At 55.1% G+C, this 18,120-nt stretch overlaps 1 protein-coding gene and 1 long non-coding RNA gene across 3 annotated transcripts; one reads left to right on the forward strand and one right to left on the reverse strand.

The window, feature by feature from the left end:
- Positions 1-4,724: 4,724 nt before the first annotated feature.
- RPL38 (ribosomal protein L38) lies at positions 4,725-9,936 on the reverse strand. Of its 2 annotated transcripts, none has more exon segments than NM_001433634.1 (5): positions 4,725-5,152; positions 6,480-6,602; positions 9,462-9,522; positions 9,660-9,696; positions 9,904-9,936. In NM_001433634.1, coding segments are annotated over 4 exon segments (213 nt in total). In that variant the 5' UTR covers positions 9,663-9,696; positions 9,904-9,936; the 3' UTR covers positions 4,725-5,126.
- LOC138916107 (uncharacterized) lies at positions 9,420-17,513 on the forward strand. The gene is made up of 5 exons (XR_011422834.1): positions 9,420-9,986; positions 10,969-11,219; positions 14,232-14,322; positions 16,410-16,519; positions 16,705-17,513. It is a non-coding gene; the product is annotated as an uncharacterized lncRNA (long non-coding RNA).
- Positions 17,514-18,120: the final 607 nt, after the last annotated feature.

An 18,120-nucleotide genomic window follows, 5' to 3' on the forward strand; every position in this document is an offset into this window, starting at 1 on the left:
GCCCTTCCAGGCCCCGCCCAGGGCCCCGCCCCTGAGCGCGCCCACCCCGCCCCCTCCGGCCCGGCCCCCTGCCCTGGGCGCGCTCTCCGGCTGCAGGCGGTCGTGCCCAAGATCCCGCAGCCTTTTTCTGGTCCGGAGTCCGTCCTGACGCCACAGGCGAAAGAGGTGGAAGGAGCAGGGAAAACAGCCCAGAAGGCTCCTGAGTCTGGACTTCACAGCAGTCCCTGGGTCCCGGGCCTCTCACGCCTTCTGCCGGATGAAGGACATAAAGTGTCAGCGAGCGCAGCGGGCAGTCTGGCAGGAGAGGTGAGGCTGCCGTTCCGAGGGCTGACGGACTGGGGACGGAAGGGAGCAACACTCAGTCCCTGGGTCACTAGTTCTCAATTCACCCCCAATCGCTTACTGAGCATCATTGTGTAAACCACGTGGACGCAAAGAGAAAGAGGACGTGGTCCTGCCCTCGCAGCGCCCGGCCCGTCTGCCCCAGCAACGACCTGGGGCCACCTGGAAGGAAGCACAGGGGCCTGAGAAAGCAGCTGGACCCTGCCCGGCAGGCGGGACCGGCGGGCCTCCCGGAGGAGGGGCCCCTCGAGCTGCGCAGAGGGGAGGGGAGGAGAGCTCTGCCAGCGCCGCAAGGGACCCGAGAGCCGTCAACTCACACACATTTCCTGAGCACCTACTCTGTGCCAGGCACTGTCCTCTCGGTGAACGAAGGCCGACGAACACGCTTGCCCGGAGGGAGGGTGCCGCGCTTCTGCGGGCGGGTGGTGGCCGTGCACACAGACGGACGGAAACCATGCGATGCGGCAGGGTGCTTCGGAGAAAAGCAAAAGCAGAGCAGGGGCAGCGGGCCTGGACGCGGTCGGGGCTAGCCGAAAATCTGAGAAAGCCTCGCGGATGCTTCGCCCAGGGCTCTGAGCGCTTACGGAAGCCCCGGGGATGAAAGGGCCACCGTCCCGCAGCTGCAGGCAGCGTGCCGTGTCGGCAGGACGCGCCGGCCGGGCCAGGACCGGGTGAGGCTGGAGACAGGGTCAGGGCAGGGTGAGACCGGAGCCCAGGAGTTAAGGGGTCGTAAGAGGATGGGGCTTGGGCTGCAGACAGGGCTCGGGCAGCCAGTCTGAGGGGTAGTAGCCCGGGCAGGGGGCGGGGGGTGGAGCGGGTAGTGGGCAGAGCCCTGGTGAGAGGACACCCGAGAGAGACCCCTCGGTTTCTGCCTCGGGGAGCAGGGTGGGTGCGGGGACCCTGAAGAGGCCTGCAACATGCATGGCTGCTGCCGCTAACCAGGCCCTTCTCAGAGATTCCGGTGTCTTGTAGTCCTGGTCACCATTCCCTGAGCCTGACTTCGGCCATGTCATCTGTGCATGCCCAGAGCTGAGGCTGAGTGGGGCTCAGAGGCTGGAGACCACTCGCTCTTATCTCACAGGCGATTTTCTTTCATAAATTCAACAAATTTTGATTGAGCACCTTCTCTGTTCTAGGGGATATAGTGATGAAGAACACAACTACGCCTGTCTGCACGGGGTCCAGGGTCTAATAGACTAGGAGGGCAGCCTTTACCCCACCCTGAGGTTAACCACAGAGCCTGGAGCGCTTTCACCAGGCAGGTGTGGCGTGTAAAGGGGGACCGAGGCCTGGGCAGGATGCTTCATGAGGAAGGACACCTGAGGTGAGAGATGAAGCATGATGAGGATTAACTCGGCTGTCCCAGGGGAGGACTTGGAGCAGAGGGACAGTACCTATGAGGCCCGGGACCCGGCAGGGGGTAGAGAGGAGACCAGCCAGTACAAACCCCGGAGTGAGGGGGTGACAAGGAGGAGGGAATGGAAATCCGCAGGGACAGGGCACAGATCTGGGGCTGTTTGCTGGCTGGGGGGCGAGAGGGAGCTCTGGGCGCTGGAAATGTGCTCTCTGACTGCAGTGGTGGTTATACAACTGTAGACGTTTGTCAAAATTCATAGTACTGTGAACCAAAAAGGATGAGTTTCCCTGTAAATTATACCTCAATAAGCCATACTTTAAAATAAACACCTTTACTAAAAAAAAAACAAACAATGAGAAAAGAGGCCGGCGAGGTAGCAAGGGCCAGATCATAAACCGCCTGGCTGGGAGGGGGTTTGGTCTTGGAAGCGGCCGCCACTGGTTGCCTGGTTGCTGAGAAAAATGGGCCTGCAGCAACTTCGTGGGGCCCTCAGTGGGTGCTGACAACCAGTTGGACACGCAGCCTGGAACCTCGCCGGCAGGCACTGCCTGGTGCGGTGCACACCGTCGTCCCCTCCCCTCCTCCAGGCCAGCAGCACAGAAGGCTACAGCCGCTGATCCTTGCCACCAGCCTCCCAGGCCACCCGGAAGTCAGGAGGACGTGGCATTCCTCTAGGGAGATTAGTCACAGCTGTGAACTCAGAGTGCTGTAGGAGGGGAGGGAGGGCGAGATACCAGAGACCCCAAGTGGGAGGGGTCTGCCTCCTGTGGAGTGGCATGGAGTCCTGCCCTGAGGATTGACCTTGAACCAGCTCCTTGCGGGAGCTTGAGCTGGGCCCAGAGAGGGAGCGGGTGGAGGAAGGAAGTCGGAAGGCCAGCATCTTGAGGACACTAACTACAGAAGCCCTCCCTCAGGGCTGTCACCGAAGCCACGTGGGTGCAGCTCAGGATACCCAAACCTGCCTGGCTGGTCTGCACCCAGCTGGACAGTGACCGTTCTAGCTGCTTCCCTGGAGGCCTGCTGACCTGGACAGGCGAGCCAGCGAAGCAAACAGCAGAAGAGAACTGAGGCCTCCCAAGGCCTCGTGATGGCACGCAGCTGCACGGCTCACCCGAGCGAGCGGACGAGCTGACCTCGGCAAGGCACGGCTGGCCCTGCCACCTGGGGGCTTAAAGACACACCTCTGCCTCAAACCAACTTGATCAGAATCTCAGGAGTCAGCCCCAGCTCCATGGTGAATTTTTACAAAGGGCCCCAAAGGACTCCAAGGCCTGGCCAGGGCTGGGAGGCGCGGATGAAAGGATGCCTTCTCTGGACACAGAGGCCAGACAACTGCTCGCATGGCTTGTCTCCTAGGAGCTGGGGCTCTTCTCTGGACGATGTGCTGGGACAAAGGGAGCCCGAGAGAGGCAAACCCTCCCTCTTCCTGGGAAGCCTGAACCCTGAGGGCAGGGAAGACTGGAAGCCGCCCCATCGGGGTCTGTCAACCACTGAGCGCCCGTGCACTCCCCTGCCAGAGACAGCACCCACGCCTCTCATGATCGGATTCAAAAACTTCTTCACACCCTTAACACTTGCACAGAAGAAAGTCGGCCAACAAGCAGAGGCACTTAGCTTCTTGGGGGTGGATTTTATCGTGCGGGAGGTTTCCAGGTCTGCAGGGGCTGCTGCTCATTTGCTGTCCTCTAGCACCACCTTGTGGTCCATCCTGACATGACCCCACACTCACCTCCTCTCAAATTTGACAAGCGCCAGGATCGCTTCTAAACCCGTTAGCTCATTTTACCCTCACAATAACTGCTGAAATAGGTATTGCCACAACCAAATGGAAACTGAGGCAGAGTGCTGGGAAAGGCACTCAGCCGCCTAATGGGCCTCGGGGCTGGGACATGTCCTTGCCAAGAGCTAAGGAGCCCACACAGCCTGTGCCATGTCTGCCACGTGTGTGGGATTATCTTCCATTTCAGGCTCAACAGTTTTGTCTCTGCTGAAAACATGCGCATCATATGGCAGCTGACCAGGCACACTGCTATCCGTCCTCCGAGGGGAGGGCTAGGATGAGGGTCCTTGCACTGAGGCATGAGGCCTGTGAAGGCGAACAGCCCTGCTGCTGCGCAGGGGCACAGCCACTGGCCATGGGGACCGGCACCATCTGCTGAAGCTGATCTTGCTGTCCAAGCACTGTCCCATCCACGCCCGTTTTCTCCTTGGTGACTCCCATCCCATTTCAAGGTGAAAGGGGGCAGTTTGTCTGCCCCTGGGAATGCTAACTGGTGCACGCGCTCAACACACGGGTGTGGGAACTTCCAAAGATCATGCAAGTCAGCAAGCGGTAGAACCAAGATTTAATCTCCAAGGAGTTAGGCCTGGCTGGGACCTAACTACTACACGTCAGGATCCAGGCCTTTCTGCACCTGTTTGAGCAGCGTGGCCCACTTGCAACAACACCCTCACCGCCCCCCACCCTGTGAATGCATTTATCCCACTGCCCTCAGAGCCCAGGGTCAGAGCTCGGGCAGGAACCTTGGCTCCTCCCTTTAAATGCAATTGGATGTTAGACCGCTCTGTCAGTTCCAGGCTGTCTTTTCCTGGTTCAGGATGTCCCTTCCTTGAAACACTTGGCCCATTTTGCTAGATGAACACCTACTCATCTCTGCTCTCAGCTTACAGGTCCCTTCAGGGCCCCCTATCTGTACTGTCCTTTCATCTCACTGCACCCCATACTGTTCCTCAACTCCACTTCATCGTGAGTGGCACTAAGGAAACACAGAAAACTGAAGTTTTATTTTTGTGCCTGAGAACCCACAAGCGTCTTAGTCTGGAAAAAAACCAAAAAAATCTTGCCCCTACCCCTGCATCAAGGAACACTTCCACACAGCAGACATTCCAAGGACGGGATGGCTCAGCTTGCAGCCATTTCCAAAATGGCTCATCAACTCCTCTGTTTAACTACCATTTTCATTATCAGGGAACTCATATTACCCGAGACTTTTTGGTGAGGAAGATTGGCCCTGAGCTAACATCTGTGCCAATCTTCCACTATTTTGCATGTAAGATGCCACCACAGCTGGGCAGATGAGCAGTATGTAGGTCCATGCCCGGGAACTGAACCCTTGAACCCCGGGCCACGGGAGTATGTGAACATAACTACTCCGTGACAGGGCCGGCCCCAACCCGTTACTTTTAAATCTCATGGGCGCAGACTGGCTTATTTCCACAAGTATCTGGCTCTTCTAATTGCCCATTTCCATCTATTTATTTTCAAATAGACTAGATTAGGGATGCAAGGAGGTAGCAACCAGGACCCCCATCCTCTTCCCACCTGAAGCCATAACCAAGGAACACCTCCCTTCCCGTCCCCAAAGACAAAGGACACTGAAAAAGATTTTCTTTGGATTTTAATACAGTTCGAATCAGCGTGCCTTGTTCATTTCAGCTCCTTCACTGCCAAACCTAGAGGAAAAGATAGAGAAGTGAGTCACCCAGCAGAGACATTTTATTTGAGTTACTGTTGCACGTGTACATTTTGTACTTAAGCTAAAGAGGGCTCACAGAACTCAGAAAATAAGTGCACGAAGGAGGTTTTGCCTAAAACATGAAGTTAGTGTTTGATAATACCAACACTCGCGCTCTCAGCCTTAAAAGGACCCGCTCAGTCCTCAGAGCCAAGCAGCAGTGGCTGGCTGTTCAGTGTGAAGCAGCCTGCAGCACCCTCTGCTCTCCTCCGGCAGTTTCCCCACGGCTCTCAGCAGCTCTCCTGGGCCTCCGCCACCAAGACCGGCCCCTCTGCTTAAATAAGCTCACGGCCCATCGTATCGATGTGGATTAAGGCTGCCCCAGCTAGAGAAGCCCAAGGTGACCTGGCCTACATGCCAAACTATATGACCCAGTGGACTTTTTTATGGTATGAATTAGGACTGCCCCAGGGAGAGAAGCCCGGGGCATCCTCACCTGCATGCCGATCTATATGGCCAGATTCGTATCTAAAGTTATATGACCGCACAATAACCAGACCCCATCTGCACTGAAATCATTTAATGGCTTTTTACATCATCTTTTCTTTTCTCCAGTAAAAATAAGTCACGTACCCATGCCTTATAAAATTAGCCCTAACCCTCAACTCGGGGCAGCAGCAGGAGCTCTGACTGCCCATGGGTCCTGTCCCCATGCAGAGGCAGCAGCAGGAGCTCTGACTGCCCGTGGGTCCTGTCCCCACGCACCAGCTCTGCCTGCCCATGGGTCCTGTCCCCACGCACCAGCTCTGCCTGCCCATGGGTCCTGTCCCCATGCCAGCGGGGGCAGCAGCGGCAGCTGCAGCAGAAGCTCTGCCTGCCCATGGGTCCTGTCCCCATGCTATTCCACACTATTCTCTAAATAAAAGAGCACTACTGCCAGATCTTGAGAGTCTAAGAAATCTTTCTTTCGACTCCTCGGCTCACCGATCCCGCATCAGTATCTGATCAGTTTCCCAACCTGAACAGGGGGCCAGTGACACCTGTACCTGGTATCAGTGTAGGATTGTGGCGAGGATGAAAGGAGCCACAGAGTCAGGGTTAGCTGTTCCTATCCTGCAGATGGGAGGGAGGGAAGCCAATGTCCCCTGGCCAGGGAACTAGTGCTGCTACAGGATGGAGTCCCCGCGCCCCCGACAGCAAGAGCAGACACGTGGACACACCACAAAGAGGATCTTCCTAAAGCTGGCGATAACTCAAGAAACAAGACGGCGACACACGCACCTGCCATAGCTTTGGCCGCCCCCCGGGACTTCCAGCTCACTCACCTGGCGGCAGGGACTGCTTCAGTTTCTCTGCCTTCTCTTTGTCTGTGATGACCAAGGTATAAAGGTATCTGCTGCATCGAACTTTAAACTTCACATTATCCTTATTCTTCTTGATCTTGACAGCTATCAGAGACGAGAATTAGCAGTTAAATTGTAGCACAGAACACAGACTCACACAGTTCACCTGCTTCATACTTATGCAGAAAGTGGCACTTATGACTGCCACCACTGACAGCTGCGCTCGCTCCCCCTGTACTGCCCCGCTACGACCCCAGTATTTAAAAACAATGTCAGAAATCTAGATTTCCCCTCTTAATACTCAAGAGCCTAAAGCTTAATCTTAATTGGTTTGTTTATATTTAAAGATCTGGTACACTGCACACATCCCAGAACCCTGTGTCCATGCTTTTTTTTAACGGGCTGGAAGTAGTTCATAAAGTAAGCAGATGGATTGTCTGCTGGGATCCAGAACTTTCCACCACTCTACTTCTGGAAATCAATTCTCTGCGTAGGCGACGACATCCTGGGGCAATGGTAAAGCTCTTCCTTCAGGATCCCCCTACCACACACAGCGAGTGTGTGCTGAAGCTTTTCCTACAATTCGTGCAGAACCCATTTTCTGGGCTCTTTACTGCTGCCAAATTCTCTCTGAGGACCACAGCTCAGACACTACAGAGCCCCAGGTGTACGTAAAATTCACAGCGCAGAGTCTGGTCAGGTCCAAGCGCCAGTGCATTTCCCCGAGGCCCGCAGCTGCCCTGGCTGCTGGAAGACACCTGCCTCCCAGGAGTAGCGAAGCCATTTCACCCACCTGTCAAACCCCTTGTTCCAAATTCTTTAAACCAGCTCACAGACACTCCCAAGAACCAGTGGTTACAAGCGCAGGCAAGTGCCAACAGGAGTCAGGTGGCTGAGGGCTGACCACCAGCTCTAGAGCCTCAGCCCAAGCACCGGACACAGAGCATCAGCACCTTCCAGAAGCAGCACAAGGGAACCTGTACTCAGGACCCACGGCTCCAGCCCTGCCCACAGTGCTACAGGGAGAGGGCCTGGCCCAGGAAGCAGAAGCACTGTGCTCTGAGCCGGCCAAGGCCTCCGCTCATGCGTGAATAAACCCGGAAACCTGGACATTCATCAAACCCAACTATTTTGCTCTCTCAACATCCCTCTTAAGGCTACGTACACTGCACTGCCGCAGCAGCTGTCGGACGCCTGTCAACAAAGGTGAACAGTCCTAAGGTAAGACGTGTGGCTCTCTTAAAGAAAACGTTTATTCAACGTTGCCGTATGATGCAGCAATTGCACTTCTGGGTACTCACCCAAAGGAACTGAAAGCAGGGACAAGAAGAGAGACTTGCACATCACAGCAACATCACTCACAACAGGCAAAGGGTGGAAACCGCTCAAACGCCCACAATGGATGAACGGATAAACAAAATGTAGTATATACATACAAAGGATCATTCAGCCTTCAAAATGAAGGAAATTCTGACACATGCTACTACATGGACGCATTCGTTACGCTAAACGAAGTAAGCCACTCACAGCAGCACACAGACTGCATGACTTCACTTATCCGAGGTCCCCACAGCAGCCAAACTGACAGAAAGGAGAACAGCGGTAGGCAGGGGTTGGAGGAAGAGAATGGGGGGTTACTGCTTAATGCGAAGAGTTTGGTTTTGGAAGATGAGTTCTAGACGTGGAGGGTGGAGACGGCTGCACAACCCTGTAAATGCACTTAACATCAGCGAACTGCGCATCTACAAGGTTGATCCAAAAAACACCGAACGCCCTATTATACTCAGGGGACCACGACCCCAACCCTCACAGGCCACACTGTCTACAATCCAGCTCTGTAACAAAATTAAAATGCAAAGGAACCTGATGGATTTATCTGGTGTCATTTCTTCGGTGTGCTAGGGTATCTAACGGAGCATCTGATCTGACCCTGGCACCAATCGCGAGATACCACCACCCCTGTCGGACCGACAGAAGGAACTGGTGGCGTCGGGTTCAGCTTGTCAAGGACAGCTGGCTACTGGGAGAGCAGGGATTTGAACCAGGCAGCGACCCAAATTCCCAGATCTGAGCTGAAACTAACGTGATAATCACCTCTCTTTACAGCACCACAGCATACAAGACACAAGCAGGCAGTCGACAACCACTGGGCAGGGCAGACATGCCCACCAGACGCTACTTGTTGCCACATGTCGTCACCAGTTTACACTGTACCAGAGAACTGAAGGCTCCACACAGGTAAGGGGGACACAAATAAGACTCTCCCGTCCCCCTGGGAATCCACTAACAGGCTCTGCTGCGCCCCACTGTTTCATCCTATCACTGACTTAGGACGTTAGAGACGACCAGCGTCCCAGCCCACGCCCACACGTCGCCCAACAGGGCTCTCCTTCCACCAACTACCCGATTTTCTCCACGACAAACCCGTGAGAGAGAAAGCAAGCCATAAGGACTATCTGACGCAGCAGGAAAAGGACGACACAACGTATGAATTCAAGATCGACTCTGTGTAACGCACAAGCCCCCAAACCCCCTTGAGCTGCAACAAAGGGCTAACAGCAGGATCCCCTCCCACGCCTGGTGTGAAAACTGAGAACCTGCAGGCAGCTGGGGGCGACACGTTATCAACCCAAACCCAGCTGTTCTACGTGTTTGTCGCATCGACTCCTTCCCCCCTCACTTACAAGCTAAGAAACAAACACACGTGGTACTCAGTATCTGCACGCGGCCCACGGGACACACGTCTACAAGACTGTTACCCAAAACAGAGCACCTGCTACGCACTCAACAAAGCGAAAACGAGGCAGGCCGATTTCTTGGGGGTTCGCGATCGGCTGGGGGAGGGGGAGCCGACACGTGAGCCGGCAGAAAGCGCGAGCGAGCCGCGGCTCGCGGACAGCCGGGCACGCGGAGCCCGAACGCACGGCCACCGCCACCCATCTGGCCCTCGGCGCCGGCACTTACACTTGGCATCCTTCCGCCGCGCCGTGAGCAAGAAGTCCTTGATCTCCTCGATTTTGCGAGGCTATAAGAAAAGACACGGGGAACGACCTGCAAACGTGCTTTATCTGGCGGTGGCCAGCGCACCCGCCCGGCCCGGAGACCCCCGCCCGGCCGCGCCCGCCCCTACCTACCCGGGAGGTCCCGGCGGCCCAGACTCACCATGACTATGAGGGGCGCGGGGCGGCGCGGCCGGCACCTGAGGGAAGACAAGCGTTGGCGTCAACACAGCGCGGGGCCCCGCAGCGACCCCGCTGCCCCTCCCCGCGGCCCGGAATGCCGGCCCCATAGCACTCCATCCTCCTCTCCCGCACCGTCGACCCAGGCCCGGGGTACCCAAGTCTCACCCTGCCGTGGATTACCCCGGATTACCCCCTAGTTCCCGAGTACCGCCCAAGACACTTACAGCAAGCGGCAAGAAGGGAAGAGAACGGAAAAGGACGAGACTTCCGTTTCCGGGCAGTTAAACCGACCCCCAGAGGAAACTGGGTACGGTGTCTGCAAAGGGTCAAGAGTTATTAGGCGTTCGCCCTACCCATGGCAGCATCTCTGCCCCCTTCTGGCCTAGATTAGTAGTGCAGCTTCAGAATGCAATGGACTGCCACCTTCTCCACACCCTCTCTTCTCCCCGCGCCCCCCCCCACCCCAGGCCCCATCTTGGCTTTGCTAGATTTTATTTCAGATCCAGTTTGAAGACCTAAAACTTATTATCTATGCCTTCATTAGACCTGTGCACTGGGCATCTACACAGATTTTCTCATTTAAATGAAGTGTTCTTCTTAAGTACATTTTGAAACCTCTTTCCAAGGGTTTCCCACATTTCCTTCTGGTCTCCCCTTCCACGGACATCTAATCTGTCCCGCGCAGGGCCCATTTGCTCTCCCCTTCTCATTTTATGGAGCTTTTCCCCTTGCTGCTTCCAATTCCTTAACAACTGGGGCACAATACAAACGAGTTGATACTTGCAATAGCTGACGTTGGTGGAGCACTTACTTGGGGTAGCCCCCGTGCTAAAAATTGGACTCACGGCGCTGTGAGCCTCAGGCGCGCCTGGAGAGGAGGCTCTTGTTACCCCAGCCTTACCCTCCGGGGAGTGAAGGCTCGTCAGAGCTGGGAGAGGTGGACTCAGGATTCGAACCCACGCCGGTTGGATGCCTGACCCCAGGCTTCTGACTGAATCTTAACCTAAGACGGGCTGGCCGCTCCGGGAGGGCAGCATTTCCCTTGCCCCTTGGTTCGTCCCAGCCTCCATCCCACACGGGATAGGATTTTCTTGGCACACACCCTCAGCCCTCCTATAATATCTCCTCAGGCAGGCTCCGGGAAACCTGAGGATATCGATTTTATGTTTATCTTCCACTTTAATTTTATTTTTAACCTCTCTACAAATGTCTACATTTTGTGATATTTGTTTCCCTCAAATTTAATAACCGCACCACCGAATGTAATTGCCTCTTGCTTATCGTTACAGAACAGGCCACCTGGAGAGAAAGCCCGTCACGTGAACTTTACTTTGAACCAGCTCTTCTCCCTCTGGTTCAATGAGGCCGGGTTGAGCATCTTCCTTGGGGCGCTGGGGATACAGGAAGAGCAACCAACAGTCCTTCCCCCAGGAGATCACACAATCCTCTAATTGTGCTAGAGAGCCTTTGAAAAGAAGCCAAACTATGTTTTCTGCAACTACAGATGCATCTGGGCATTAACAGTGGGAAAAGTTAATTGGTAGGAGCTTAATTTTAAATTGTCTGAAGGTCAGGGTCCAGTCTCAGAATCACAGGTGCCTCAGCCCTGACCTGAGAAGGACATTCCTGAATTCCTCACCTGACTTTGCCAGCCCTCCTCCATCTCAGGCAGATGTCTTTCTCATCTTTTCTGCACTGCTGCTCCACCACAAGCAAGCGCCCTTTCAGCCCAACCAACTGGCCTCTTAATGTGCTGAGCACTTCTTGACTCCGGGCATTTGCCTGTGCTGTCCCCTCTAAGACTAAGTCCTGCTCTTTCTTTGGAGCTCAGCTTCCACTTCTCCTTCAGGCAGGACCTTATACCTCTGACTCCTGTCACTCGTCACTCCTGTGGCAGTTACTTGCACACACCTGTTGATAGATTGTGTGGCAGGGTTAAACTTTTCTTACATTTGTACTGCCTTTTCTTTGAAGGCAATAACAGGGTTCCACATTCTGTTGATAATTCTCGAAAGGCAGTGCTCATATATATATAACAGGTGCTCAATGTGGACATCATAGGATTCCCAAGCTGGATGCAGCATCTGAGATCACTCACTGTATGAAGGGTGGATGGATTGATGGATGGATGGATAGATGAATGAATGAAGGAGTGGAGAGAGGATGGATGGATAGAGGAAGGAATGGAGAGATGAGAGAGGAAGAGATGGAGAGATGGAGGAGGCAGGGAGGGAGAGATGAAGGGATGGAAGGATGACGGGAGGAGGAGGTGGAGAGAGGGATGGATGGATGGAGGAAGGGATGGGTGGAGGAAAGGGCGGAGAGATGGAGGAAAAGATGGATGAGGAAGGGATGGAGGGATGGATGGAGAGATAGATGGAAGGATGGATGGAGGAAGGGATGGAGAGATAGAAGGAGGGATGGCGGAATTCATTTGAACAAAGCAGTCCCTAGCATATAGTAGGTCCACAAAAATATTTGTTGAGTGAATGCCTGGTGCTTCTCCGCACAGAAGGACCTACAGGACAGGGACAGGAAGCAGAGGGAGGGGCTGCACCTCCCTTTTGGCAGCGAGCCCAGACAGACAGATGTTCACTCTCTTGAATTGTATAACAAGGGAGCACAGATGTGTAGTAACAAAACACAATGACCAATTTGTTCAAGTACCAAAGGTTTTGTCTAGCTCCCCAAAGGGGACGAATAGCAAAATAAAAGGCAGTTACTGAGAGGTGGAGCAAGGAGCCAGGATAGGATGCGTCCCATGCTGCATGGAAGATGAGCCCCAAACGTCATGGTGTGGCAGGGACTGTCGGAAACGAGGGGCCAAAGCGCTGGCCTTGAGTGAAACAGCCTCTGAGAGTGGAGCCCAGGATGCTGCATTTGACGGAAGCTTCCCTGGGGAAGCTGATGCACACGCAAGATGGAAAACTCCAAAAGGGGCCCAGTGTGGACCCTGTTGGAGACGAAGGCCCTGGACTTGAAAGAAGGGCATACGGGGTCTGGTTTGCCTGTTACAGGTCATGCTAGCTGTGAAGCGTGGAGGATGGGTTGGAATGTCCGAGACTGGTGGCTGTGGGACGGTGAGGGCTACTGTCATTGTCCAGGGGCCAGGGAGAAGGATCTCAACTGGGGCGGCGGCAGTGTGGTCAGAGAGCTGGAGATGGACAGCGGGTGTGGCTAGAGCTGTGGGAAGCATCCAGTCCTCCCCGCTTCCCTTCTGTCAACCTGCTGGGCTCAGGGCTGCCTGGCAGGCTCCATGGCAGGTGAGGCACACAGCCTCGGCCACCCCAAGCAGGCCCTGCCCCGGGCACCCCTGAAGGCTAACCTGATGAGGTTTCTCTTCAGCTTTCAGGGCACGTTGGAAGCGGGACCAGGACTGGCCAAATAACTAGCACCTAACCTCACAGTGGGCAGAGGAACAGAAAGATAGATGGCATGGTCCAAAGGGGCTGGGAAGACCTCCCCAGCCCCCAAGTCTTTTCTCTTCCAGTTCCTCCCATTTATTCAATTGATGTTTAATGAACTCCTACTGTGTGCCAGGCCCTGGGAATAACCAGAGTGTAGGTCCTGCTCAGAAGGAGCTCAGAGGCTGCTGCCATCCCGACAACAAGACGTGGACTGTGCCCAGAGTGGGGAGGCTGTAACTCCACCCGAGGGAGAAGGCGTCACAGGGGGTGTGTCCGGTCAGCTCAGCCGCCAGAACAAAATACTGCGGCCGGGGCATTTAGACAGCAGGCTTTTCTTAGTCACGGTTCTGGGGGCTGGAAGTCCAAGATCAAGGTGCTGGCAGACTGGGTTCCGAAGGCTCTCTTCCCGGCTTGCAGGTGGCAGCCTTATCCCCCGTGTCCTCACAAGGCAGAGAGAGAGAGCCCTGGTTTCCCTCTTCTTATAATGAGGCTAATCCCACCCTGGGGGCCCCACCTTCATGGCTTTGTCTACACTCAATGATTTCCTCAAGGCCCCACCTCCAAATGCCATCGCATTGGAGGTTAGGGCTTCAACATGACAAATAAAAATGGCAAGTAATAGGATATATTGGAATATATGAGGAAGCCATTTGGTGTAAACCTAATTCGGCCTGACATTGTCTTTCCAAAAGGGCCTGACTGCAGCCGTTGACCATGCATTGTATATCTGCTTTAGAGATTCCCTATGGCAAGAACAAAGGCCCTTGAGATAAAGGTGCAACTTCCCTCCCCCTCCCAACGTTGGAGTCTCCTTAAGGATTAAGCATCTTTCCTTAGGCTAGGGACTGATTGCTGCGCTCACCTGTGACCGCCCAGCTGGAGACAATAGACTTGCCTCCTGCTACACCCACCAAGATAGCAGACCCACTACCTGCTGTGTCCATCAAGTGCTGTGCCAGGGCAATCTTGTGACTATTGTGGGAGGGACATTTCAATCATATGGGAAACACCCTCTTTGAGGGTATATAACCACCCTGTGTACCCCCACTTCTTTGGAGTGCTCTGTTCCTTTGTGGAAAGACTGTCCCGGGTTATAATCCTAAGATTTCAGCTCAGAATAAACTCATCCAAATTTTCATTTATAGATTGGCTATGGATTATTTTAGTCGACAAACATATGGATTTTGGAGGGACACAAACGGTCAGTCCACAACGAGGAGAGCTCAGCCTTGAGGGGTGAGTAGGAGTTCACCAGGAGAAGTGGTGGGGGAGGGGCTCCTAAGCAGAAGGAGGAGGGAACTGAACCTGCTCAGGGTCGGGAGAGCACAGGGCGTTCCTGGAAATAGGAGTTCAATGGGGCCAGAGCAGAAACAAGCAGGGTCTGGGGGTGGGAGTGTGGGAGAAGAGGCTGGAAGGGGGCATGGGAGGTGTCTGAGGCCCTCGGGTATTCCTATTCCAGCCTTACCTACGCCCTTGGGGAGCCAAACATGCCCTCACCTCTCACAGGGCCCAGGAGCCCTTTCAACCCTGCGGGAAATCTGTAAGCTGGACCCACTCGTTGGGGGATGTGGTCAAGAGACCAGCAGTCAAAGGCTGGTGGGGTTTGGTGTTTCGTCCAACCCAGGTCCCGAGCACTGAGGGCTGTGCCAGGTGGTATGACGGTGAGTGAGCTCCCCGCGGCCCTCCTGGGGTTCCAGTGGGGAATGCCATGGTTTCTATGAGAGCCAGGAGGCAGGGGGAGAGGAGCAGCATCCCAAACTGCCCATCCCGCTTTCCGTGGCTCTGCAGGGCTGCCCCGCACCCTGGGCTTGCCCCCGTGGGCATCATCGTGCGACAGCTGGGGGCTGCTTCCAGTCTCGCCCCCTTCACTCATTAGTTTCTAAAGCGAGGAGTGTGTGGGGGTTATACTCCCTCTTTCTCCTCCCTCGGGGCTTTTGCGAAGCCTAAAAGGGGATAATTAGAAAAGTCAAAGTCAGTGACATCCTGACTTCCTCCAGAAGGTCTGGAAACACTCCCTGCCCTGTGTACTGTCGCCCAGTGGCCACACGGGGGCGCCGAGGCTGTGCCTGGAGATGGAGGGTGGAGGAACCAGCCGGTTTCTAAAGCCTTGAATCCTAAAATCTCAGGCCGAGACCACTATATAAATTAGAAGTAATATTTGAATGCTATTTCCTACCTGACGGGGTGCTTTCACACCTACCATCTCATATTGTCTCCGAGAGGCCCCCACGAGGCCCCTGCCCTTGGCTGCCGGCAGGGCTGGCCTTTAAACCGTCTCAGAGGGGAGCTGTTAACTGAATCTTAGAGGTTTTCGGCAGGGACAGTGTGGAGTCCCTCTGGCTGGACTTGGTTACCGAGGAGAAGGATGGGAGGGAGGAAGGAGGTGGGGTGCAGGCGTTGGGGCTGGCGTTTTTTGGGAGGAGCCCGAGATGGCTAAAGGCAGGCAGGTTACTCCCCCTTTCCCAGCCCCAGAGTCCGAGAGAACCTCAGGTGTCCCTGAGGGGCACAGGGGTTTAACGCTCTCACAGCCGCTGTGCTACAAGCCCCAAAGCACCACTGGTGGGACCAGAGCGGCATGTCTCAAACTCGTCATTGCTGACCGTTGGGACCAGATCATTCTCTGCTGGGGCGGGGGGTGGGGGGGTTGGTATTGTGAACATTGTAGGATGTTAGAACTCCCTGGCCTCTACCCACCAGATGCCAGACCCTTGCAACTATGACAACACATCTCCAGACATTGCCAATTGTTCCCCGGGGGGCAAGGTTGCTCCTTGTTGAGAACCAGTGGACTAGAAGGACAAAACCAAGACAACGTTCTTTATACAATGGTGTCTGTTCTGTGCCTGTGGCCAGGTTACTCCTGGGCCCAGGCCACCATCTCTGCACGTTGTGCCCATTTTCACATTCAGCCCAGCCCTTTCTCTGGGATGCCCAAAGGTCAGCATTCCCTTCTGCTGCCTCTGCTTGGTCCCTGGCCGGCTGGCAAGGTGGGCTGTGGGCAGGCAGGCAGCAGGAGCACATGGCAGCCACATGGGCCAGAAGCCCTGAGCCTTGGGAACAGTGTGCTTCTCCGCGGGAGGACCTTTCCCAGCAGGAGGCCTTGCGAAGGGGTGGGGGGGGGGGGCGGGAGGAGTGGGGGTGGGAGAAAGTGCCCACTGTTAAGGGGCCTGTAAGACAGCCAGTGCGCACCTGCCCGGACAGCTCAGGGACTGATGAAATGGGTTCCGTCTGTCTTTAGAGAGCTCCTTCTGTTGGCCAGGCACCGTCCTAGGGGCCTTCTCTGTCACGCAACATCCTTTCAACACACTTTTATGTCGCTCCAGCTTTGGACCAGGCCCTGGGCAGGTGGTGAAGACACAGAAATAGCATCCTGTCCTGTCTCTGTCCCCATCTCAAGGAACTCACAGACTAGAGGGGAGGCAGGGATAAGGCGGTAAGTGCTTCTCACTGTGGGACCGGATGGGGGCCATGGGACTGTTTAGGCTGGGGATGGGATGAGTCCGGGGAAATCCTCCAGGAGGAAGTAACAAAGATGCTGATTCACAGCAGAGAGAGCCCACCCAACACACTCAGAGCCAATGCTAATGTGTGAAAACCCTCACAGCAGATATGTTCCAGGGCGACTGGAATAAAGCTGCAATCAGACTGAGTGGCATCAATCCAGGAGGTCTTCCTGGAGGAGGCATTGTGATCGGGAGGGAAGAAAACCGTTCCTGGAGACAGGTAGTCTTGGATTCAAATCCAGCATCTGGCTGGGAGATTTTGAATGAGTCTCCTGGCACCTCAGCCTCAGTCTCTGTCGAGGAGGGTTATGAATCCCTCCTTCCAAGGCTTCCAGGCCACGGTGCCAAGTGCGCATAGCCTGCACAGCTGTCTGCAGCTGCCCTGCCTTGCTTATGAGAAACCAGAAGACACGAGGAACAGAAAGCCCTTAGCCCCAAAGCTGGCTCTGTGACTGTTGATTGAATGTGAGTCCAAGGCAAGAGTTGCCAACGGATTTGGAGAACTGTAACCGGGAGAGGGCCCTCCCTCCCCCAGACCTGGGACAGCCGCCTGGTCTTCTTCAGTAGGGGGCGGTCAGGGTTGACACATGACACCTCCTCAACTCCCCTGCCTCCACCGGCCCCTTCCGCTCCGGGAACTGCTCCCATGACGTCCAGCCTGCTACCGCAAAAAGGATAGACCAGACGACGGCCACTGGCAGGGAGGAAAATAATCCCGGGCCAGAGGAGAATCCATCTTGAACGGAAGGGACAAGCACCCTCTCATATATCAACATGTGCCAGGGTGAGGGGACATCAGAGTGAGAAGGAAAAGGGCACAGTCCCTTCAAGTAAGGGCCAGGGGGCCAGCCTCTCGGCTTGTATATATCGTGCATTATGCAGTGGGAGAGAGAAAATCAATAGAGCTGTCAGCAGTTTAATGCATGCAGTGTTGCAGACGTCCCCATCTCCGGGTGCTCCAGACGGATGCCTCAAATTAAAAACCAGGGGAGGGGGAGAGGGGCTGAAGGAGGTGTGAGATAAACACCCTGACAGACCAGAGGGGAAGAAGGGACACGACTGAGGACCTGGGAAAATTAAAGTCCATAAATCATGCGGCTCGGAGAGCATCCCGGGGTGAATGACAGGAGACCCTTACTGTCAGCAGTGGTGTCCCAGGTCTTGGCAGTCCCGGAGGAAGGGGAGAGTGTGGGTGTTAAGTGTTAATGCCGCATGGGAGTGAGGGGGTAGGGTTGGAAGCAGCAGGGTGAGATGAATGCCAACCTCATAAGCTGGAGTGTGGGTGGAGGTCCTTTGGGTTGGGGCCGCTGGTGGGTTGCAGGACCTCCACTGGAGGCAGAACTTGCTCCCTACCAACTTCTCCCTCCCACTAAGTCTGGTCTCCACCGGCTCAACCCATGGGCTCCCAGCCTGTGCTGAGATTCTGCCAGCTGAGCCCCGCCCATGTCTCCTCTCTGTCCCTGTCTGTCTGACAGCACCCGTTTCCCTAGATCTCCCTGTCTGTGTGAGTCCATCTTGCCCACTGGGTGCC

This window comes from Equus caballus, chromosome 11 (genome assembly GCF_041296265.1).
Source record: "Equus caballus isolate H_3958 breed thoroughbred chromosome 11, TB-T2T, whole genome shotgun sequence".
In the NCBI taxonomy this organism is placed as follows: domain Eukaryota; kingdom Metazoa; phylum Chordata; class Mammalia; order Perissodactyla; family Equidae; genus Equus; species Equus caballus.